Genomic DNA, 24,916 nt, shown 5'->3' on the forward strand with positions numbered 1-24,916 from the left:
ATTTGATTTGTTAAAATACTTTCTCCTAGATGTATTACTAGATGAAGCTCTCTTTTCCACCTCACACTTATCTTCTATGTACAGCTGACATCCCTAGTGTCCAATCAGAGGCGGGTTTTCATTGCTGTTGTCCAGGGAATGAAGTGCGTGATTCCTTTGTACTGATGAAAGGTGAGTGCAGACATCCAGCCCATTTCAGTGAAAATTGACCCATAATTTTGTTTTATCCTGAAGAAAAATACAGTGATAAAGTTTAAAGATGGAAAACATACAGTTAACCTCATCGGATCTGACAATAGCTAGCAAACATTCTACTCAGCCTAGAAGTCAGTGCCTCTGCTTCCAGAACTCAGGAATTCTACTAATGGTGGCTCCCACAAGGCAGAGAAACCAACACTGTGAATTTTGACACGTCCACTGCATCAAAGGTAGATCGGGAAGCCACTTTGGAACCCTCCCTCATGGTCGTAGTGCCCATGAAAGTTTCTGTCTAAGGAAATAGATGTGTCTTCATTGAACAGTTGAATACGGGTACTTTTCAGAAGGCACTCACCTGCTATGTTTCCAAGTGACAACCATGGCGTACTGAGACAGATTATTGCTGATAGCACATTTCTTATTTCTAATCACAGGGCATAGGAATGTGTTATGAAAACCAACTACCGAAGTGTTTGCTGTAGGTTACTACTCTCACAGTAACATTCTGGATTAATATGTTTACAAAGTACATTGAATATCTCTGAGTCATGAAGTATATACCAAAACTATAGGAATACAGATTGGATTATGCTTCTTTTAAATGTAGCATTTTTTTAATAGACTCAGTAGGTTCTATTTAAATATACTTGTATATGCACACATAACAAATAAAATCAAATATAATCAAAGTGAGAATCATTTTGAGAGTGGGGTCCATGGCAGAAGTTTGAGGTAGAGTAACTGGTGGTGGCCAGAGGAAGGAAGGGGAGGAGGGAACTGATGTACTTCTATTTCAGTTAAAAACAATAACAAAGAAATTTTAAAAATAAAAATTAATTTTATAGTGGGTTACATTTTTTAATATCTCTAATAAATATATTAGTGTACTAGGTAACATGGTAGGCAAAAGAACTGTGTCAGGAAACCTGACATACTGTAGCTTAAAAACATAAAGACGTTCATTAAAAGGTGTCTTTGGAGGAGATAGGGTTTAAATTATTGCAGAAGACATACAACGGTAGAAATCAAGACAGTATAATTCTTTAAGCAGACATACTCATTTCTCCTCACAGTAAAGAGCTGTGTTAAGGAGGGTGAGTCTTTCTGGGGCTCCCATGGGGGAGGAATGCGAGCTGAAGGACAGGGAAGCAGGGAGGAGGCACATCTGGGAGCTTTCACAGAAGTAGACAAACACAAGGAAAGGGTACAGTGGTGCTGGCTTTGGAGCTCAGAACTTACTTTAAGGGTAAGAAGCGTTTTAGTACGTATTTAGAAGAGAGGATGTTTGGTAATCATCATCTAAGACAGTAAAAATGACCACAGTGGAGAGAAGGGGAGGAAGAGGAGGACACACTGAGGTCTTACACATTATGAAGGGAGCACGGTCTCAGTAAATAGACAACCGATGTTTAGGGGCAAAGGTCAAATGTCAATTCTAAAAACCTTAACTCTAATACTAAAACCCTTTCCCATGTGCTAGTATGCCTCTCATGGGGGAAACAGGAATGGCAGGAATATGACCTTCCTACAAGATGGGGACATAGTTCAGGGGATGGAGAGCTCATTCAGAGTATGGAATGTGGTCTTCAATTCTAAACACCAAATGGACTGAACCATGTGGTGTTTGTCTGTAATCCCAGAACTAGGAAAGTGGAGGCAGGAGGATCTGAAATCTAAGATCAGCCTTAGCCACATAGCAAGTCTGAGGCAGGCCTGGGAAAAAGATCTTAATTCTAGTCATCAACAATAAAACAAAACCAATCAAAAGTAATACACACACACACACACACACACACACACACACACACACACACACACACACACACCAGAGCTTCTTCACCATGTTCATGCCCCTCCCACACACCTGCCCCTCGCCCAGCTCCAGGAAGCCCCCTAAGAATCTGCCCTTGCTAATAACTTAATGTACAATGTCAACAATCAGGTTTCAATCTCTTTCTGAGCCTTCCATATCTCTTTCTGAGCCTTCCATATCTCTTTCTTTCTTGGTAAACTTTCCCAGTTTCTTAAGACAGAGCGTGGGCACATTCAGGTGCCTGGATCTCTCAAGAAAAATCACATATGCTAGCTTCCTATCAGAGGCTGTTCCATGTAAAAGCTGCATTGTTCCCTGATTCTCACTGCAGAGACACATCTCAGTTAGTCCTTGTAGCTGTCCTGCCCTAGGTGTCTGGGTAGTCAGTTCCATCCTTTTGTCATTAACTCTTTTCCTTACAATAAGCCAATACCTTGAACTCAAGAGAAAGCATATGTTTAAATCTGAATTTGAACAAGTTGTCAAAAGCTCTGAACTTTGTAGGAAGTTAGAGCTCAGTGGAGGGCATCTTGAAAGACACAGGAATACAGATCACAGGCCTTAGCTTGCCGGAGGCCAACAGCCAAGAATGAAGAGCATGGGAAGAAAATACTTAGCAAAGAAGACTGAAAAGGTAAACAGAAATTTTCAAGGCCCACATTAGAGCAGAAGCCACTAGCAGGCTGCACTGACCATGCTCCAGGGTCAACTGTGACATTTCCTACCCAGAAATCTTGACACCAATGGGGAACCTTGTTCTTTTCCCTACACTTCCCCTTAAATCATAGTATCGGTAAATGAGAATTCTAACATTTGCTGCCTATGAAACAGTCTGAATAACAAATGTGACTTCTTAATTAAAAGTGCGATGAGGCTCATCATGCACACGGTACTGTGTTATGTGGTATGTGGTACTGAAACAGAGACAGTAGCTTTTCTTGCCCAGTGATTATCTGAATTTCCTTCTGAGAATTAAATTTTCTTTAGTGAACCTAACTAATGTGTCTCCATTCTGCCTCATGGGCCTCTTGTAAGGGGTCAGTTTCCCTCCTTTCCACATTCTGCCACGCTCGCCCTCGGGGCCCCAGGCCTGGACTCCATTTGTGTCAATGGTGATCCCTCATCTCCGGTCTTGCATTTCTCGTCAACCACATGATGCTGTCATTTTCACTGTCTTAACTTATTTCCTCACTTAAAGAACAATTTCCCAAAGAGAAAGCAACTCACTCTTCACTTTCTGAGACCACCCAGAAGTAGAAAAAGCACTGATGACATAGTAGAGCATTTGAATATTTTAAGTTTTCAAAAGTTATTACTATTACTGTGTCAGTTTGTATGTGCACGCTAGAGGAAGCACGAGGGGGTAAGAGGACAACGTTGTAGAGTTGGTTCTCTCCGCCCACCTGAGATCTAACCCAAGTCATCACCTGCTCAAGAGCCATCACCTGCTGAGCCAACTTGCTGGTTCAGAATTTGAAGTTTTGAATTAAATTTGAAATTTTAGCACTTACATAATATCCATGTATAAATGTAAATTAGAATTTATATAAAGTCATGTGAACACACACAAGCACACACAGGCTATCTGAACGAAACGTTATTTTAATTATAAAGCCATTATGGTCACTGTACCATGTTTCTTATCAGTGATATCAATCAGTATTTCTATGAATAGAAAAGTTACTATTTGCCTCTGGGATTGAGTATCTTCTCTGTTTGTCAACTACCAGAAACTTTCTGTAAGATACATCCATCTGAGGACTGAAAATTTTTCAAGTATAATTTTTAGGAGAAAGTAAAATAGTGTATTATTCTTACCCATGAGCACTTGAGTGGTTTGTGTGCTGACATCTGAACTTGAGTATAATGATACGCAGCATTTCAATTGTAGGAGCAAGAAAGATGGTTGAGCGGTTTAGAACACTTGTCACAGAAGCCTGATGAACTGAGTTAGTCCAATCTCCATAAGAGGGGAAATGCTCTACAGATTTGCTGTTAGATCCTCTCTAAATCTCTCCCTGTCCCTCCCCTTCTCCCTTTCAACTCTTCCCTCTCCCTCCCCCCCTCTTCCTTCTCCCTCCCCCTCCCCCTCTTCCTCTCCATCTCCCTAAATCAGCTCCTCAGATTGCTCAAGCTTTTCCCTAGCACCAATAAAAGGGACTGTCCATGGTCATCAGTTTCAACGTAATGAGATCATTAACCCCTCAACACTCATTCCCGGCAAAGAGTCCATTGCATCAGCTCTCCTTAAAGGTTTGCACTCAAGGCCCATTTTCACTAGAGAAAATTTTATATAATCATTAATGTATAAACGTGTATAAAACCAAGCACTTATTCATAATAAATCATCTGAAATTTACCGTAAAACAATTCATTTTGTATACACAATTTTATCATTTATAAATATGAGATTAAATTTATATATTAATGAGATGGATGTGCTTACTTCTTTTTAGATAAAGAATTAAATCTTGGCTGAATATTTAGATTCTGCAGGGCTCAGAATGTTTTTCAGAGTTGATTGATATTTTGATTTCATAGTCATCAATCCTAAGGATGCTGCTTCACATGAAAACACTATAAAATACTAGACATCAATTTAGGGGCATTTCAGTCAGTGTTAGAAAGTGTTTAATTCTACTGTTTTAATTCCAAGTCAAATTTACTTAACAATGTACTCAAATGGTTAACTCACATAGCATTTTTCTTATCAAACAATCTAATAAGAATCAGTCTAAAAGTATGATTTGATATGTACTAAGGAATGAAAGACTAAGGACAGAAAAACAGTAAAGGTATTTCTGTTCTGTGTGCTAAAGGACAGGAACCTTTCCTGGCACACGACAGTCGTAAGCCATGATTGGCTGGACTCTGAAGATGCCTCACGCAGCACTTCTCTGCACTACAGCATGCAGTCAGTGGCTTGTACAGTGCAAAACTTATGTTGTGTTCAAAACTGAGGCTGCAGTGAAGCTGAGGATGGCTAAGTGAGGGGCCAACGAAGACATCACAGAAACAACGTGGGCTGGATTTTGCATTACTTTGTGCCATTGCATACAATTCTATTCATTCCATGCAGGATCCTTTCACTATTGGCAAACATCTCATGCCTCTGTCTTGTGTTCAGATAAGGGGCATGGTCCACAGTTTAAGAATTTGGACCCTACATAGCCTTGAGATAGTCTTCCCTGTTGAATGAAGATCAAGGAGTCTGGGCACCAAACCAACAAGCCACAAACCACTTACTACATTGAACCTTCCAGACCCAAGAAAGATCTCCTCTGTGTGTAACAACTCCATGACTGAGGGCACTGCTGCCGTAGGTTCAGATATAACTCATACATGACCAGAAATGCCCAGCAAACATCCCCTCTATAATCCACCGGTTCTGGAATCAACCCTCCCTCCACCCCAGTTTCTAACCATGCTTTTGAACGGGACCTGGCCAGACATGAGAGGGTTACTGAAGCTCGGTAAAATAGGTCACATTATGTAAGCCCAAGCATCAACAGTAGTCACTTTATTCAAAGTGGAAAAGGTCTTTTTCGTGTGTCAAACTCACAGGTCCACAGTGACCAACTCCTCAGGGCACATAGCAAACCTGTAAGTATTGGCTCATCCTATTGGACCTGGGAAAGGACTCATATTCTATAAATCAGAAGTGTGGTCCATCACAGGTCAGGGCACAGCCCACATTCACTCTGACAGCTCTAAGACCATGGCTACTGGTACTGTTAGAGCCTCCTGTACTTGCCACAATGGAGCTAAGGACGCTGTCTCTATATCCCATGCTGGTGATACTAACCAGCTGCTTCCTGTGTGAACAATAGGGCTGGACGCTGTGGAGTCTGAAGAAACAGAGGTATAAAGTTTGTACCCTCTGTAAAGTCATTCGAACCCCTGAATGGACTGCTTCATTTTATACACCACAGACAGACACAGTTGGTCAGAGACAGTAACTCACACAGAGATGAGGCTTTCGACCATCCATCTAGATTCCATCCTAGATTCCCCCTAAGTGAAATACCCACGTACTGCTAATACTATTCTGAACATGAAAACACGAACACCACACTGCATGTACGACGAGTGTCCTCAGGAAGCTTCTAGACTTCTAGACACTGTTCTCTAGACACTGATTTCAATGGGAACAAAATCTGCAAAGCACATTTAAAGATAAAATCATCATCTTAACTAATTTAGTGAGATGTAACAATGCAAACAATAAAACAAAACAGATAATTTAAGATATGAATGAGAAATACAAACCATTAAGCAACCAGAAATGGTAGAACTAAGGCTCTGTGGTGGGGGTGGGGGGGGCCTACAGCACAGAACTTCCAGTAAACACCAGAACAAACAGAATTGATTACACTCAGACAAGTCTTCTGAATTAGCTAGGCTAGATGAAAGGGAAAATGAAAATGTCCAAGAGAGATACAGGACGCCACTATGTAAAGTAAACATTTGCATTGTGGGAATTTCAAAAGGAGAAGTCAGAATGGGCGCTGAATGAAATAAGAACTCAACCCTCAGTAATCTTGAGAAGGACGTGCATGTCTTAAAATTCCAAGGATTTTCCACCATATTTGTAGCGTAGTACCTCTGCAGATGGGGACTCCTCTCTGTCTCCACGGGCTTTGGAACAAATGTTAGTTACTGTAATAGTAGGAAGAGAACTACATGTCACCAAGAAAATATCCAGATAGCAAGTGAGCATTCAGAGCATGGAGAGCCACGTGGGTCACTCGGGTGAGTCGAGTGAGTCACTCAGGGATAATAAAGTAGGCAGTTGCAGCTTTGCAGTATTTACAGATCACCCTTCTGGTTTCATGATAACTAGAGAAAATGAACAAAGTGATGGGTATTCTGCTTTCCATGGTTGGTGGATTGAGGCCATGCCTGGAATCCTGAGATGGGTCACATGTCTAGAATGCTCAGCAAAAGAGACCAACAGCTCTTAGATCTAAGGGTTGGGCTTGTGTGTTTTCTTTTTCTCCATGAGGGCTCAGCAGGAAGCTTCTTGCCATCACATGACGACTCAGCAGGGCTTCCTGTCTGCTGAACAGACACTGAGCCATGCTATCCAAGTTGCTGCTTTGAGGGAGGAAGGGTGCCCATGAAAAGTAGGAGAGAAAATGTTGCCCTCACCCCTGCCGAATCATTCCCCTCTCACCCATTGGGTATACTTTTCTCTTACACCACATTACCGCTAAAATGCCTACTTTTCAAAAACAAAAAATCAAGAGACCGTGTCTGCAAATAATTAGCTAGTACATACGGGTATAATTTTTCCCAGTAACCTCTGAGAAAAAACAAAATTGGTGTGCCAAAGGGTATTTTAAATAGTCTCACATGCTCCCCCCCAAATTCCCTAATATTAGTATCCAAAACTCCCCAAATCATTCAGAGTGGTAGGAGTTTCCTTCGACCTGGCTCTTACTGCGTCACTGTAAACCTGTGTTTGCTGCCCTTGGCAGTGTCTGCAGGCCAGCGTTAAGTGTGGAAAGAGCTGTTCCCACCCTCACGCCTGCGTCAGACCCACACTCTTCCACTTTCCTCCTGTCTTCTGAGTCCAGTTCTGTGTGTCACACACCGTCTTTCCACAAACTCTAGATGCTTCCCTTACATCCCCCCCACCAAATGTAATCCACACTCTTTTCTTCTGGCCTGTCCCACTCTTTAGGATACCAAAACCAGGAGAAATTTTAAATTATTTTGGTCAGGAGTTTGTCAGCTCAGACAGGACCAAATTTAGGTACCTACTGCTTCGCCGAATTACTAAATCCTGAACTGCATTCTGCTTAACCCATACTACTGTTTTATTGATGGAATTTACAAACTCGAATTCCCTGTCTCCTGGCTTGACTTGCTAACTCCTTCTCTTAGTTTCTAACCTATATTTTCATTTCTTATTGCTTAGATCCTGGTTTCTCCGGTTCACACTGAAGAAACATCACTGAATTTGTAATAAGCCAAGTTCCAAGGTAGAACAAAGAAACTGGATAGGAGAGTGGTACAATAAAGGATAAAATCTGATATCAAAGCCATTATGGCCAGAAAGAGATCGAAGGCCAGTTCTAAATAGAACAAATAATCCCATATAACTGAGACCGACAAAGATAATTACCAGTATCTTAAGAAACTGAGATGAGCTTTTAGGATGGACTTGGAACAGCAACTATAAACAATGGGAAAGCATGTGACAATGTGCACATTTATAAACTGGGAACAACCGTAGAGCACGAGACAATGCACACATTTATATATGAGGAAAGAATGGGACTTACAAGTGATGGCTAGCAAAATTATCAACAACACAAAAGAAATGTAAAGCGTTCTTTATGTTTTAGCAAAATGTCATAGCGTTCAAGTGTTTTCAAGCCCAATGTTATGTTCTTTGATAACTCATCAATTTTAATAATCTTCAAACAATGGGTGCTGCTCTCATTTTTACACGTGTGGTAGTGACTTGCGTTCACACGTATTGTTATACAGGAAGTGGGCTGTCGTTTTACAATACCAGCAGAGAATCTGCAAAGCAGACCCTGCTCAGGTGGTGGATGCACAGCCTGCTTGGCATTTGTTTGTTTGTTTGTTTGTTTCCTTATTTATTTTTCCAGCCTGTGAGCTTTAAGTTTATGAAGGGTCCTGTCCTGTTGAGCAAATTCAGAGAGGTGACATTGATTTTTGAGGAGAAAAGTGGTTAGGGTACAGTACATTTGTCTTTAAAACAATCACTGTATCCAGGTGCAGCTATGTGCTTGGAGGGCTGGCAGGATGGTTCTAGGCTATATGTAGCATGAGAACATTGAAACCACAGGGACGACACCTTCCCCTATGCTCAAGTAGCTCCCCCTGTTCAAAAGAAAAGTCTACTTAGGCAGGCCATCAGCAACACACGACTTTGGATTACTACACTGGTGACATCCAACCAAAGGAAACCACAAAAATAACGGGCGCTGACTGGGTCATTAATCAGAGCACCTGGTCCAAAGCTGGATATAGGGGCTGGAGAGATGGCTCAGCAGTAAAGAGCACTGACTGCTCTTCCAAAGGTCCTGAGTTCAAATCCCAGCAACCACATGGTGGCTCACAACCATCTATAATGAGATCTGATGCCCTCTTCTGGTGTGTTTGAAGACAGAGACTTATATATAATTAATAAATAAATCTTAAAAAAAAAAACAAAAAACGCCTGTCCTGTGACCACAATCAAAACAGCCAAACAGCCCCTGCCACATAGTAGGAGTTCAGCAAAAAAAGTTAGTTTCTTTCTCTTACAATTATTTTTTCTCAAAACAATTCCTGGCTTATCAAAAAACATTGGATGAATGTTATACTGGACATAAAATTAAAAATACTAATCCTTAATAAGCTACATATAAAATATCTTTATATTTCACAACTAGGAAGTTTTATGGGACTCTTACTACTCACGGTAATTAAACAAGGGCAAGCATAGGTTGGCACTGCGACTCTCACAGAGCGAGTGTGGGGCGGGGCACTGCCAAAGCACCATCTAATACTGGACTCAACATCACATGATTCTCCGACACCCACAGACTCTGAAGCAGACTCTTAGCAACATAAATGACAATTATTTGGTGAGACCGGAGATACTGCATTACATAAATTAGAACACTACTGTTGTGAATGATAAATAAGTCAGATAACTAATTATACTCACTTGTTTCCAGTGTGCGACCTTCCCTTTCATATTAGATTCAGGCTTGATAAGGAAGATATCCTCCAAGAATTTGTCTTCGTTATTTCTACCTATGCAGATCAATTTTGTTTCAAGTACCCTAATCATTCTGTCGTGATGCCTTTTACGTGTAAAATAGGGGCTAGATACAAGGGATAAAAAACAACTATTAATTATAGTTATTGAAAAAGGTGGAAACTACTTACAAATTAGCCGTATCTTAGGACTCACACTGAGAGTCCACTGTACCATTTGTCTGACCTGATTGCCATTCAAGAACCGAGAATACACCTTCAACGTTCAGATATTCATTTCATGGTAAGCAAGCTGAGGAATGAAAGAACGACACCCTAAAAACTGTCCCTCCTGACACCCCACTCTGTGCTGTTGGTGACAGTGGAGGGACTGGCAGGTCTGGGTTAGCACTGGGCAGGAAGAGGTGGGAGGCTGTAGTGGGTGGATGCTTGCATTATGTTCATTTGGGTCCTGCACAAGTATCTGCATATTTGCACATCAGACACTGAGGGACCCTGCCCCTGGTTGATTCTGATTGGTAAACTAAGTTGCCGGCAGCCAATGACTGGGCAGGGCAGACAGACTTTTAGGATTCCCTGGTGAGGGACCAAGAGAGAGAAGACCTGCCATGCCTGGAGAAGGAAAGAAAAGACACCACCACGCCTGAGAAGGTATGGGACAGAGAGCATAGCCACCATGTAGGAGGCAAGGGAAGGCGGTCCAAGAGGGCTGCACGTCTCTGTCCAGTGCAGCAAAGATGGGGTATAATATGGAGTGAGTAATAACGTGGGGATATGGGAGGAAGTGGATTAGCCACGTGAAGGCTGCAAGTGCTACAGCTGTTAGGCTGTATCAAACTGTAAAGGTCTTTCATTAGGGAACCCAGAACTCTGGGGATGGGTAGCAAGGAACATGTCACCACAAAGATCACTTAAGTATTAACTGGGTGCGACTGCAGGCGGTGACTCCTCCTTCCCTGCACTGCAGCAGGGCAGTGGCTGGGCCTCACAGTTTCTATCTGTTCCACTTTGTAAATACAGAGGAAGCATAGAGCACTGATGACTACAAAACATGGGCCACAAAAGAACTGTGACAATTCTGTCAGCCACACTAACGGGCAAACAAAGGGGCAAACCATGTTTATCTTTTATTCCTATGCTGTGTTTAAGGAACTATTGTCTCAAAGTCACTACCAATAAACGAACATCATATCAATGGTGAGATACTGAATATCCCCCCCTCTAAATGCAGAAGAAGTGGAAGAGGTGCCCCTTCTATCCTAGCTAGTCAGTGTTGTGCTAGCATTCTCATTTGGTCCATTTTACAATTAAAGGGAAAACACAGCATAATCTGGCCTCTGATTACAGAGGAACGAGTTCAGTATTAGGGAAAGAGTAGGCGCACACTGGTGATGGTGAGTCTTGCAGCAGCAGCAGGTGACTGCAGGAGAGGGCTGCTGCTGTGTAAGTGGACAGGAAAGGGATTAGATACAATGCCGCAGGCATTATTTATTTAACCCCCTTGGGAAACACTGAAATGAACAGAGCCTCTCTTGAGCAAATGAGCGGCTAAAGCAGCACCCTCCCCACGTGACAAAAAAAAATACATTGTTACAATGATAAGCCAACTGGGAAGTTTATCCTCAGTAATACCAGAAACAAAACACTCCAAAGGAGGCATCATTCCTACCTCATAAACGGGCTCTATTTACACTCCATTCTTGATGTTTTTGTCTACCAATTTTGTAGGTATGAGAAGACCCACAGAGTCAACCAACCTGGGGCCATGTGGCTCACAGAATGTGGGTCACCAACAAGGGAGCAGGCAGGAGCTAGAACTGGACTCCTACATATTTGTTACAAGTGTGGGGATTGGTTTTTATGTGGGTCCCCTAACAAGTGAAGCAGGGGCTGTCTCTTCTCTGCTGTTCAGAGTGCCTGGTTGGGCCTCAAAGGGAGAGAATGTACCTAGTCCTGGTGGGACTACATGCTCCAGGGTGGTGTGGTAACCAAGTGGAGGGGGGGCTTCCATTCTTCAGAAGAAGGGGAGGGGACAATGGGGGAGGAATCTGTAAGTGTGGAGCTGGGAGGACAGGAAGGAGGAGGGCAGCCATGGGGAAATAAAGTAAATAAAAATAAATATAAAAACAAATCAGATTAAACAAACAAAAAGATGTAATAAAACGTTTAATAGATCAGAGTAATAGTTGACCTCTGCTGCTCCATCTCATTCCACATGTATGAAGCCCATGGGGAAATGAGTGTACCAAGCAGAACACAGTAGGCACTCGAGCATGCTAAGCAGCTGTATTATTTCCTGGGGCTTCATCTTCAAACAGCCAGTGATGCAGCTAGACGAGCATATTTATCCAGGAGAGAAACTCGTGATGCAATCTCTTGTGATCAGCCAGTTGTCACACAAAGAAAAGCATGGATATTCATAGAGCAGGCAAGGTTTTGCATAAGCCCCAGTGTGTTTTGTGAGAAGAGAAAGTTTTGCCTCTTATGAGGTCTATGTCACCTAAATAAATACAAATTATTTAAACAAACCATTAAGTATATTAATAAAGCTCAGGACATCATAGTGAGAGGCTCAAACAGCTTTCTTTCCAGAGAGAGTCAGTCAGAGCAAGAGACAACCAGGCAGATGCTTCTTGAGACAACACCACCCTTAGCCTGTTTGAAGCACCAAAGGCAAGTCACTGAATTTGAAAATCACTCCAGAGCTCTGAGCAGAGACCGTGCTGGGTGGACTACTTCTGGAATAGAGATAGAGTGTTCTGAGAGAAGCCCTGTAACTAGTAAAAGTTAAAAGGTAAAGAGGTCCAAGAATTCTCAAAGCACACAAGCCAAGAGAAGAGAACATTTACTCAAGAAAATCCAAGTCTGGAATGTAAGGACAAGTACTAGTCCAGCCACCACATACACACTTTTACCAATGTAGTTCCGTGGGAGACAAGTCCCTGAGTGGAAAAGGCCTCCAACACCAGCCGCCTCTTACAGGATCCACGGCAGGGCTTCACACCAACATGAGAAAGGCTAGGGCCTCGTGCCCCAAAGGCACTCACTGCCCAGTAAGAAAGGCTGAGGGGCTAACCCGTCTCCCTCTGCTTGGGCTCTGGAGCATGACGTACAGAACACAGAAACACTGACCGCCAGTCCTCAGAGAGCCCTGGGCCAGCTGCAGTGGCCGGCAGAGCTCAGGGCTTCACTCTGGGAGAAAGCTGTCCTTTCACCTCACGTCCCTGCTCTAGGCAAAGGCTCAAAGGTCTCCCCAGGGTCGGGATCCGAGCAGGATATAAAATCACACAGCTGACATGATCTTGCAGAGTGAGGTGACTTGACTGGACAGACTGATGTTATGTTCAGGCCTATGACTGCTGTAGAAAAAACGGAAGGCATTGGCACTGAGCCGCTCATCATAGGTTGGTCACTAGGAAAGTAAAGTGCTTCATGGTTCAAGGGAAGTATGCACTAACTAAAGCAGTCTAAACAACAACAACAACAGACATCCAGTAAATAAATCCTGCACATGGCATAGAACGTAAGCACAGTACACTGCACACTTTAAATGTCCTGACGAGTAAAAATGAGAGCCATGCTGAAAAGAGGCTAGCAACACAGCAACTCTAGGAAGAGCCAAGTGACATGAGCGTTTTTAGGGAAATAGTGTCTGTAGATATAAGGAGAGTGCTTTTTAAATAGAGTTTAGTAAGGCAAAATGTGAAAAAATAGAATTCCATTATCAAAAAGTTAAGTATGAACATGTTACTACAGTTGCTCAATGTATCTGCACTGAGATACGTGTTATGATAAAAGCTCCCCAAAGACTAGGGTGGGAGGAAGGCACCTCAGCAGAATGACTACGGTGTGCCCAGCTCGTACCCAGGACCACGCCAGGGGCGAAAGTCAAACGTCTCTGATAAGGTGCTTACACATTTCCCGTGTGCAGCAGCACTAGTGCATGCGGGGTAAAGCTTCAGTGAGAATCCTCGTAAATCAGAGGGACCGACGCTTCCTACTAACTGTAATGTTGCCACTTAAATCTGCCATGTCACTTCAAACTACTGATATGTCACTTAGACTCTTCACTACGCTGGGTATTAATGAGAAAAGACTTGGTTTCATACTCAGCTACTATTTATTTATTCATTATCCCTCGTGGGGCCTTTCATCTGGTAAGTTGAACTTTTTTTCTTTTCCTCTAAGCAATGGGGCCTTAAACTTAATGGATGGATACTATTCTACCTGCGTCTTCCTGACCTGGGTCTAAACTTCTCAGAGTATTACCACACTGCTCACTTGCTTGGACACTTACTTTGCAATTTCTAAGTTACTGTATCTAACCCAGAAGAAAGATTTGCAGCTACACTTAGCATGAGGCCTCTTATACTTTTAAACATTACAGTTGAGATAAAATAAATTGATTATTTTTTTCTGCCAAAATACAAGTCGTAGGAAAGGTTTCATCATGGCCTAAAGCAATCCCCAGATTCATCTCAGAGGACTGCAATACACAACAGAAAGCAGCACAACAGCGACACCCCTCAGGGATGGCAGCCATGACAGGGTTCATCTTTAATCTCTGTTTTAGCATCTGCATCAAGGTTTAGGATGGCAGTCCTGTCAGGGGTCATCTCTTATCTTCCTTTCAGCATTTACATCAAGGTTGAGCAATTGCGTTTTCTACAAAGCAAAGGAGCAAGTTTTTAAGTTTTTTTAGTATCATGCTGTTTGCATATTTTTCGTTTTTATGACAATCTAAAACCATGAAACCATTTCTCCTCAAACTCAGGCCATGTCAGCTTGTGCAGTGCCTTCAGTCAGTCAGGTGCCATCAGATCTGGACTGATCTGGACACACATTCACAAACATACACACATGCACATGCATATGCAAATACACACACACTCTTCTCCACTGGCCTTAGAAGCTCAGGGAAGAATGGAAGCATAAACACATGCACACAGAAATGTTAACCAGATTCCTGTCACTATAACCAGTGCTTGAGACAGTACACTTTAAGTTGGCTAAGAGAATGTTGTAATATAGATAGAAGCACAATAGGACATTAAGGGATAGGGTAAGATGCAGAGGACAGTGCGTGCATAGAGCGGACAGAGCATGCTAAGTAGGATGCACCAAGAAAACGCACTTAGAAAACAGATTGTTTCTAGCTCACAATGCCAAAGGTTTCAGCCCTTGGCCAGGGGCATTATTGCTTGGGCCTGGCTTGGGGCTGAGCATCATGGCAGGGGGCATGTGGCGACCAGGCTGCTCACCTTGGTGGCTGGTAAGCAAAGAGCAAGAAATAATTCAAGTCCTCCCAGCCCTTGCTCTGCGATGTTCCCTCTGAATTGAGAAATTACTTCCTGCAGGGGAAAGACTTACAAGCTGACTTCCCAGAAATTCATAGCACTCCATGACATAGGAAGCTGAGAAGGTTATGACTCACCAGGCTCTACACTGAGGCTCACAAGCATTAAACAATAGCTGGGCAAGAGAAATCTCTGGGATGAATGAACGTGGTTGTAATGTGGGCATGGAGCTCCAGGGCCACAGCTTTCATGAGCTTTCACCTACGCTGGGGTCAGCTGTTCAGTGGTGTATATGCCTTTAGTGTCCCACTCTCCTGCACCCATACTCCTATAAGAAACCCCAACAAATGCATTATGAGGCCAGACTTCAGTGGACACTCCTTGCTCTATCAACTCTCTGCTGTGAATAGACAGTTGCTTACAACTCTCCAAAGAACAGCACCCCATCACAAGCATCCCACCCCTGACGATGCGCTCCCTTCACTCAGCTTCTCCTCTTCAGCTTCCGCCATCTGCCAATAACACTGTTGGGTGAAGGCAAAGCCTCAACACACGAACCCCTGGAGGGCATTCCAGATGCAGTGCTAGTAATACACAGCCTACCTGTGGTGATAATATGGTCTACCATAACCTGATTGATCTACATTTTCAGATCAGTATGAAACCTGTAGTAATGAACATTTTTATCTCCAATGTAAGCAAGACTTTGGAAAATGGACATTCTTATCTGGTTTCCTGGAAACTAAGTCATAAGTCACATAATCTATCTTTAGCAAGTTCAATGTCTTCTTCCTGAATTTATGCTTTCTAGAGCATTGTTCTCAACCTTCCTAGTGCTGTGACTCTTTAAAATAGTTCCTCATGTTTAGTACAGTTCTTCAATGATAAAATGATTGTCTTAGGCAGCTCCTGTGAAAGGGTCATTAGACCTCCCCCACCCCAAGGGGTCTCTACTCACAGGGTGAGAACTATTCTATAGAATAATCTAAAACCATAAAGAGAAGTCTCACTGTCTTCAGGCACTCTAATACTTGTCTTTTTGATACTGCTGCAATAGAAGGCCTCAGACTGATTAATGTATGAAGAACAGGGATTTTTCTAATAGTCCTAAAAAGCAAGGAAGTCCTACACTAACGGTATCACTAGGGAGGGCCTTGTTGCTACAGGCCCTACAAGGTGGAAATACAGCACATAGGATGGGCAAGACATGTTCTTGCTTTGATGATGATACAATGTAACAGCAAATGCTCTGTGAGCACAGAATTACAAAGTTACCAAATGGTACCTCTGAGGAGCTGCAAACTCCTAGGCCTGATGCATCACTTTTAACGTTTTTCAAATGCCACTACTAAGATATAGTAAATGTAGTTAAATTTCTGAATTATATTTGTATGAATATCTAGGTGTAGGATGCTGCCCCATTCTGATGTAACAACTATTTGTAAAATATCATTACCCTGGCATAAAATTTTGATCTTCTAGGATCTATCCAGTGGTACCAGAAAAAGAAAAAAAGTTTAGATATATTTAAGTATATAATTATAAAAATATATAAACAAGATAGAGTATTTAGAATTGCTTAATACAAATAAAAGTTAAGAGGCAGATTTTATCTGATGCATGTATTCTCCAATACAGTCTACAATTCTCACTGTTTTTAGAGATAGCTTAGGCAGTCTTAAATCCTTTTGCCTCATGCTCCCATGTCATGAGATTACAAATTTGAGGTATATCCCACTTATTACTATCTGTAAGCTCTACCCAACTGAGTCTTTTTCCTCTTCAGGGAAGATTTTGAGAAACCCACTATGGTGTAGGGACAGATTACAGTTCCAATTTTAATTACTGAAAAAAATCCAAGTTTGAATTTGTTTACATTCTGGAGTGCTGTTCTGCAAACTATTATCAACGTATGCCAACTGCACAAAAGGCTGGGTCTCACAATTCTTTGTTCGCATGTGCTCGCAAGTGTTGATCATGTTCACCTTCATTCCTGCCCAATTTGTCTATGCTTTGTCCCTTTCCACTTTGCAAATAGTGCCACTTTTCCTCTCGTGTTTAGATTGTTTAAACCTGATTTCTATATAAGAAAAGAAACACATTCATGAGTCATTCTTATTTCTCTCAACACGATAACCTCAAATTCAACCATGTCTTGCAAATGACATAATTTGTCTTATTCTTTCCCACCCCACTGAATAAAACTCAATTGTGAATATATTCCATTTTCTTCATCCACTAATCTGTCAGTGGACTCCTGACTAACTCCATAACTTTATTATTTTGTCTAACTGGTCTGATAAATGTGCATTGCTGGTCTATCTATGTGGCAGACTGACTGAAAGGCCCTCAGTGCATCCAAAGGAACGGTACTCCTGAGTCTTGTGAGCCTGAGAAAATCTCTTGCTCATTTTTGTTGCATCTGCAATAATTGACACTTTCACTAACATGTACCAGGGTCCTCTTGCCCGCCTGTGCTAGAGAACATATGTTGTTTCATGGGTTGACATGAAAACTGATGGTGCTTTCATCTGGGTACAATAATGGATGAAAAACTTTGTTTCTCATGCTTGGTGTGTGTGTGTGTGTGTGTGTGTGTGTGTGTGTGTGTGTGTGTGTGTGTGTGTGTGTGTGTGTGTCTGTGTGTCTGTGTGTGTGTGTGTGTCTGTGTATGTGTCTGTGTCTGTGTGTGTGTCTCTGTGTGTGTGTGTCTGTGTCTGTGTGTGTGTCTGTGTGTGTGTGTGTCTGTGTGTCTGTGTGTGTGTGTGTGTGTGTGTCTCTGTGTGTGTGTGTGTCTGTCTCTGTGTGTGTGTGTGTGTATGTGTCTCTGTGTATGTGTGTGTCTGTGTGCAGGGTGTGTGTGTGTGTCTGTTTGCAGTGTGTGTGTCTGTGTGTGTGTCTGTGTCTCTGTGTATGTGTGTGTCTGTGTGTGTGTGTCTGTGTGTGTGTGTGAGTGTGTGTGTGTGTGTGTGTGTGTGTATGTGTCTCTGTGTATGTGTGTGTCTGTGTGCAGGGGTGTGTGTGTGTGTCTGTTTGCAGTGTGTGTGTCTGTGTGTGTGTCTGTGTCTCTGTGTATGTGTGTGTCTGTGTGTGTGTGTCTGTGTGTGTGAGTGTGTGTGTGTGTCTCTGTGTGTGTGTGTCTGTGTATGTGTGTCGTCCCCCTCTCTCTCTCTCTCTCTGCGTGTGTGTGTGTGTGTGTTGCTTGCTTAGTTCTTTATGTACTCTGGATCACCTGTGTGATGAGTAACTGGCAGAACTTTCTTTTCCTCTGCACTCGGCCTCCCCATTCCAGTGCCCACTCCCTTACTCTTTAAGAGTAGTTCGTTGGTGGTGTATTTGGTTTGTTTGGGTTTGGGTTTAAACCCAATAGGATCCTTTATGTAAGTTTTTGCTCCCGTTTGCAGGGTTATTGGAGACCTATTCTATTCATGAAGTCCTTGCCTACATCTGTATCCTGAAGTGTTTTAATTAATGATTTTTTTTTGTAGAACCATACATTGATTCATTTTATTCACTGATCCATTTAATACCGTGAAAATAATCTATCCTTGAATTTACTCTGTCAATACTGTTTGGTAGTTTAGTTCTGAGTCTCAAGTCCTATCTTTCCTAGACGTAGTAGATGACAGCCATGCCATGTGCTGCTCAGATCTCCTTGTGATCTTTTGAATGTCCTTGTTTGCCCCAAGACTTTCCCAAGTCAATGACCCAGCACATGGGGGACAACGCTGACAGCCTATTTCAGCCTGATGCAGGGCACCTCAGATAACTTCGTCAGCAGTTTTCCGTTAGATTGCTACCTGAACCTCTTTGCACCATATGCTATTTTGTCTGTCTCCTCACAGGTATCGGATTCATTAAGTGGCAGCCTCTGACTACATTCCTCTCCCTCACGTTGTATGCGAAATGCATTTCTCCAGGACCTGTTGAAAAGATTATCTCATGTGCCTGTGCTTCAAAGACAGACCATAAAATGAGTGCAATTTATGTGTTGATTTTAATTTCCTTTTCCAATTCCTAACTAGTTATATATCTAAGTATCATTAACTTTTGGGTTAGAGCTTTGGGCTTCCAAACTTACATTGTGACATCAGGAAGTATATTTTATTTGATATTTCTACTTCTGTGGGAACTTCTATTTGTCTCACTGAGGTACAGACGCAGTACACTGTTCTGCTCAACAATGACCAGAATTGGCATTCCCACGCACTGATGATGTCGGGGAAATGAGTTACTTCACTTCAGCGTGATAGTAAATGCATTTGTTGTCTAATATCTAAGTCAAAACACCATTTTTTTTGTTATGGAGTGTATTTTGTGTTGGTTTTGGTTTGGGAATGGTGTTTGTTTTTGTTGTTACTTTGAGCCATGTAATATGGGTTGCCATTCAACTACTGTGTAGCCAGGACTGGCTGTAAATTCCTGACTCTCCTCTGCACACCATTTAAGTGCTTGGATTACAGGCAAGCACCACAACACCTGGCTTTTATGTGGTGCTGGTGATCAAATCCAGGGTTTTGTGAATGCCAGGAAAGCAGTTTACCAACTGAGCTATATCCCCAGAGCAGGGAGTCACCTTTTAATTCAGTTTACTGAGCTTTAATTTAACTTCAAAGGTATGCTGAGTTATATCAGATCATTTTGCTGAAACACTGAGATGGTCCCTGAACTTGCTACCTTAGAGACTACTGCATTAGTGAGACTTTTTGTGTTTGGGGCTGGACAGAGGGTCTTAGCTCCAAGCTGGAAAGAATACTCATTTCTGAGCTAGTTCTAAAGGCAGAGTACAGTTATTTCCTCCATATACTGGTTGGCTTTCATAAGGAGTGAGTCCCAGCTAGCGATGACTGCTCTCTGGTTCTTTGCAGGTATTCGTCCCCATAAGTGACAGCTAACAGAAGATAAAGAAATTCTTGTGTTTTAAATTTCCTCATGTGTCCTATCTATACTGCTTTTCAAGTCTTCATGTGATTAGGTGGATACCACTTAGATAGACAATCTAAAAGTAATTATGAGAGAGTTAGGGGAGGGGAGTAAAGGTCACATGGGTCAAGTAGGAAGTCTTGCCTTGTGTGAAATAAAGACAACAAGACAGGACTTTAAAACTCTAGACACAGAAGTTTCAGTTTGCACAGGGGCCAGCTGGCACTTCAATGGACAAATCAGAAATGGTATATCTCATTCACTGTGTTTCTGATAAGCTAAGCTTTTTTTTGCTGGAATGAACTTACATTGCTTATAGGCTATTATACCTTTTATGCACTGCTGAACCTAATGCTCTACTATTTCAAGGTTTTCACATCTGTATTCTGGACTGACTGGCCTACAGTTTTCCTCCTGCAGTTTTGTGACCATTCAAAGCAACGAGCAACATGAATCCTTTGCTCTCTAACAACTTTTGAGACACAGTATGACTATTAAAGTCATGTAGTCATGCATGCTATGTAATATTTCTAATATATACTGGATGTCTTTGATTCTATTTTGTGCTTTTATGACTTCATTGATTAATTTGGAGACTGAGGTGATTTTATTTAAGGAGCTCATCCATTTCTCACAAGATAATATCAAGCAGTTATAATGTTGTAACTGCTTATTGTAGTTTATGTCTGCTGTCCTAACTGCTGCTGCTGCTGCTGCTGCTGCTGCTGCTGCTGCTGCTGCTGCTTCTTCTTCTTCTTCTTCTTCTTCTTCTTCTTCTTCTTCTTCTTCTTCTTCTTCTTCTTCTTCTTCTTCCTCCTCCTCCTCCTCCTCCTCCCTCCTCCTCCTCCTCCTCCTCCTCCTTTCTCTCTATCTCTGTCTCTCTCTGTCTCTCTGTCTCTGTCTCTGTCTCTGTCTCTCTCTCTGTGTGTGTGTGTGTGTGTGTGTGTGTGTGTGTGTGTGTGTGCTTTATTGGTCTTATGAGAGTATTACCAATTTGTTTCTCTTTAAAAAGAACCAATTCTAGACTATTGATATTTTATAAATATTTTCTTATTGTTAATTATATATTTATGTTCCATTTCTTCAGTTTCCTATATTTTCATTACCTCTATTTTCATTCATACTGAATGAAGTTTCTGTTTTCCTTTCTTCAGTGGAGAAATGCTTAATCTTCAATATATCAGTTTTCTTCTTTCCATACATACAATCAAGTAAGCAACACAGTAAGTTGGATTTTTTGTCTTTTCTTTCCATGTATTATGTAGCAGAACTGATTGACAGAGCCCAATTCCCTGTCCCCCTTTCAGCCTAAGTAGCGGGGTTTCCCATCTGTGGGACACAGCTTTGCCGCTCCTTTCTGCTAGTGTACTGCTATGATGACTCCTATGGAGGCTGGTTGGCATCCCTGCCACGCTGTGTGTGAACCCACATCATGTGCCCATGACTGAATTGCTCCATCTTGTTTTCCTTAATTCACACAGGACAGGACGACTTTCCAGTTGTCCCACTGGGCCTTTGTTCCATGCTTTCCCTTCCTAACCACCTTAAGTTAGAGGTAAAACGGAGCTTGGCGAATGAAACTGTGGCTTTCTGTAACAGTTAACCTTCAAGTAGAGTGTCTGAGAGGTTCGACCAACTCACGTGAGGACTGGGAAAACAGCTTCCGTGGACATTGACAGAACATATCACAAACTTTGAAGCACAAGGCAAATCTTGATCCTCCACTACCTGTCAATCACTGAGAAGAACTGGACCACTGAGGATCATAAGTGACTACTGTGATTTTGGAATGTAGCTAGAATGTGAAGTAATAGTTTAGGAAGCCTAGGTTGTTAAAAGTTTTTGGAGACATGGATCTCAACTTTTTTGAATATAAACTTCAACAGAAAAAAATCAAGACAAAATGTATGCCTCTGCTCACTCACAGTTGAGGGAGCCTTTGTCATACATAAATTAATTAAGCAAATTATTGATCAAATATAATGTTCTTTGGAAACATATCAAGTTTGTTCAAGCTTTCAAAAATTATAAACTAATAATTATAGGGTTTCCTATTTTACTCCTTCTATGAATACAATCTATTGTCTTCTTACCACCTTGCTATATGTGCATAAATACATTTTATCATACTTACTTGGGTACAGACAAATCTCAAACTTACTAATAATAAACGATGACCTCAACTAAAATCTAACTAACTAAAAGCCTAGCATTCAAAAGGCTCTCTCCACATGGCCCTGTCTGACAAAGGAACTTGCAGTCACAAAGTACAGACTATAATAGCATACATAGTCTTTTCTAAACAAGATGACCTTTACTTTTCTAAATCTGTGTCTTTCTGGAACTATACCTGATTCTTTTACCTGTTTTATACACAAGAAATGTTCAACCCCCTGAAATCAGCTATTTGAATTAACCTATAAACTCTGGCCATGCTTAAATACCAGTTTCCTTAAGTGTTAGTCTCATAACTATAAGAGATTTTAAGTATAAAAAGTTATTTTCAGAAAACATAAAATATGAATGATGGTGGTTTAAAAAGAGGGGGGTACCTGTTAGACTCTGGAGCTCAGAAAGGAGAGACAGAGAAAAGAACTCAGAGAAATGATGAAGAGAAAGAAAACAGAAATACAGTCCCAGCAGGCCTTAATTGCCAACCACACATTCAATGCAAGAGACAGCGTACAGGGAATTGATCAGAGGAGGACCCGAGGATCGAATCAAAGTAAGATGGGAAGCAGCATATGGGGGCAGAAAGGGGAGTGAGACCCAAGCCACAGGGCCCTGGAGGACAGACAGAGGGTTAGACACTCCAATGCCAAGAGGGAATGGTTTCAGAACTGGAAGCAGTCCTTAAGGTTCAGTAAAATGAGTTTTCTCTTAAATGGTTGAAATAAAAGAAAAACTCCATCCAATGCCATACAGATCTGTACAAAATAAAGGATAAGCAGAAAACAGAGGAAAATTGCATTACTCTCAACAATGAGAGTAAGACAGAGAAAAGCCTGGTTAGAAAAAGATAAAATAAACAAGAACCTATTGTTATGAAGTGAAATTGCACAGGACTCAGAAAAGCAACACTGGCTAGAATTCAGCAAATGAAGAAATGAGGACAGAGTGCAGGAAAGGCATTGACACTTTAAAACCCATCCCGACCAAATGAGAAGGGGTATGATTGCCAGCAAGCACAACCGAAAATGCTCCAATAAAAACGGACTAAAATAAAATATTCATGAATCTAATGAGATAAAGTCACTAAGCAAGGAGCCCATGTCACACTGATAAACTGAACAACTATTATGCAGCACTTGTCAGTCTAAATGCAGAACGTCCAGTAGGTCTGTAGGCTCACTGAACACACCATCGATGGTGATGTGTACACCATAATTCCAACTGCAGGGCTTAACTGGTGTATGAAATTATTGATAAGTTGACAATCATGATTCTCCAGGAGGAAAAGGAGGACAGTGCTCAATGCAGGCAGTGAAGAACACTGTGTGAAAGATTAGCACATGAAGTCATTATGGAAAGACCATTTTATGCTAAGCATCTTGACATGGCTTAGGAGCCAGGACCCCCAGCTGTCACAAGGCATATCTGATTCCTATGTTTTACTTTACAAATGTTATTCATTTCTGAAAGGATTGGAGGTCTTTGGTGATATTCCATGACAGGTGTGAAAAGGTAAGCAGAAGGTGCCCATGACTGAAGGCGTGTGGAATAGAAGAGCGCTGTTCAGATAGGTCAGATTTACTGTAGCCCTTCTCTTTGTAGCCACAGGTGAGCAACACGGAGCAGCTACGTGGTGTACAATACAGATGCAAACTGACCATCAAGTCCAGTCTTACCACGACCAAGACCTTAGACACGAACTAGAGGACAAGCTCGAACTCCTTCCCTTGAGACATGTAGATGCACTCACTTCTCCACATGAAGTGCACATTGATTAGCATCTGTGTTAGGTATATACCTCTTCCCATTTGCTAAGATTAAATGCAGACTTCCCTCACACCACAAACCAAGAAAACTTTCACTCAGAAACATGCAAGATTCTATGTTTAGTGTACATATGGGATTTCAGGAAAGTGTATGGTACTGGGGCTTTTCGGTAGAAAATTGTCACAGGAAATGCAAATATCTTTCTGCCTGGAGACATTTCCAGGGACTAACATCCTGGGGTTGGGGGGGGGAACCCCAGGCTGTCTGCTACTCTGTGAGTCTCCTCCCCTGTATCCTCAACTCTCTCATAGAAACACTCCAGAAGAGAGAGATTCCTGGTCCCAGATCTCAGAGTATCTTCATTTATTAGTGTGTTCATCAATTCCAAGAATATTTTTGAACCCTCAATGATGCAAGCACTGTGTTTTGTTCTAGATACACAGAGCAGAAAACAGTTATTGAGTCTGTCTCAGGGAATTTCCAGCCCCGTCTTGGTGCAGACAATAATGATGATGCCTGCAGGGTAATATGCTGCGTCGGTGAGAACAGAGGTGTGTGATTAAGACATTGCTCCTAGGCAAATTCAGAGGCACTGGAGGATGTGGAGTTGGAGAATAACCTGATTAGAGCTCGACTCTGAAGAGGGTATCCTGTGTGCTGAGGAAGCAGGGGAGAAAGAGGAATGAGAAATCCAAGGCACGTTTTCCAGAGCTGGATAATGCAGACAGCCCCAGAGAACAATGGGAAAGGTGTTTTAAAGCTAATAAAAAAGTGGCAGCTGCTAGCGCCAGGCGCCAGTATGCTACTCATCACCTCAATTCCTACAAGCCAATCCGTAAGCACTGCTATTAGCCTGGCTCTTTAGCGTTTTACAGATGAAGAAAGTCTGCCTTGAAGCAGTTAAGTGATGTGCCTAATGGAACAAAGCTTTAAAATAGAGGCATCATATCAGTTTGACCTGAGCCACAGAAGAGTTTGTTCATAGCTGACTCCCTCCCACAAC

At 41.9% G+C, this 24,916-nt stretch overlaps 1 protein-coding gene across 1 annotated transcript in view; it reads right to left on the minus strand.

The window, feature by feature from the left end:
* Lrriq3 (leucine rich repeats and IQ motif containing 3) overlaps nucleotides 1-24,916 on the minus strand; it is a 93,136-nt gene that overhangs the window by 43,874 nt on the left and 24,346 nt on the right. The window contains exon 5 of the mRNA XM_032897117.1: nucleotides 9,702-9,861. Coding sequence (XP_032753008.1) covers nucleotides 9,702-9,861 — 160 coding nt within the window. The remainder of the gene's footprint in view (nucleotides 1-9,701; nucleotides 9,862-24,916) is intronic.

Source organism: Rattus rattus, chromosome 3 (genome assembly GCF_011064425.1).
Source record: "Rattus rattus isolate New Zealand chromosome 3, Rrattus_CSIRO_v1, whole genome shotgun sequence".
NCBI lineage: Eukaryota > Metazoa > Chordata > Mammalia > Rodentia > Muridae > Rattus > Rattus rattus.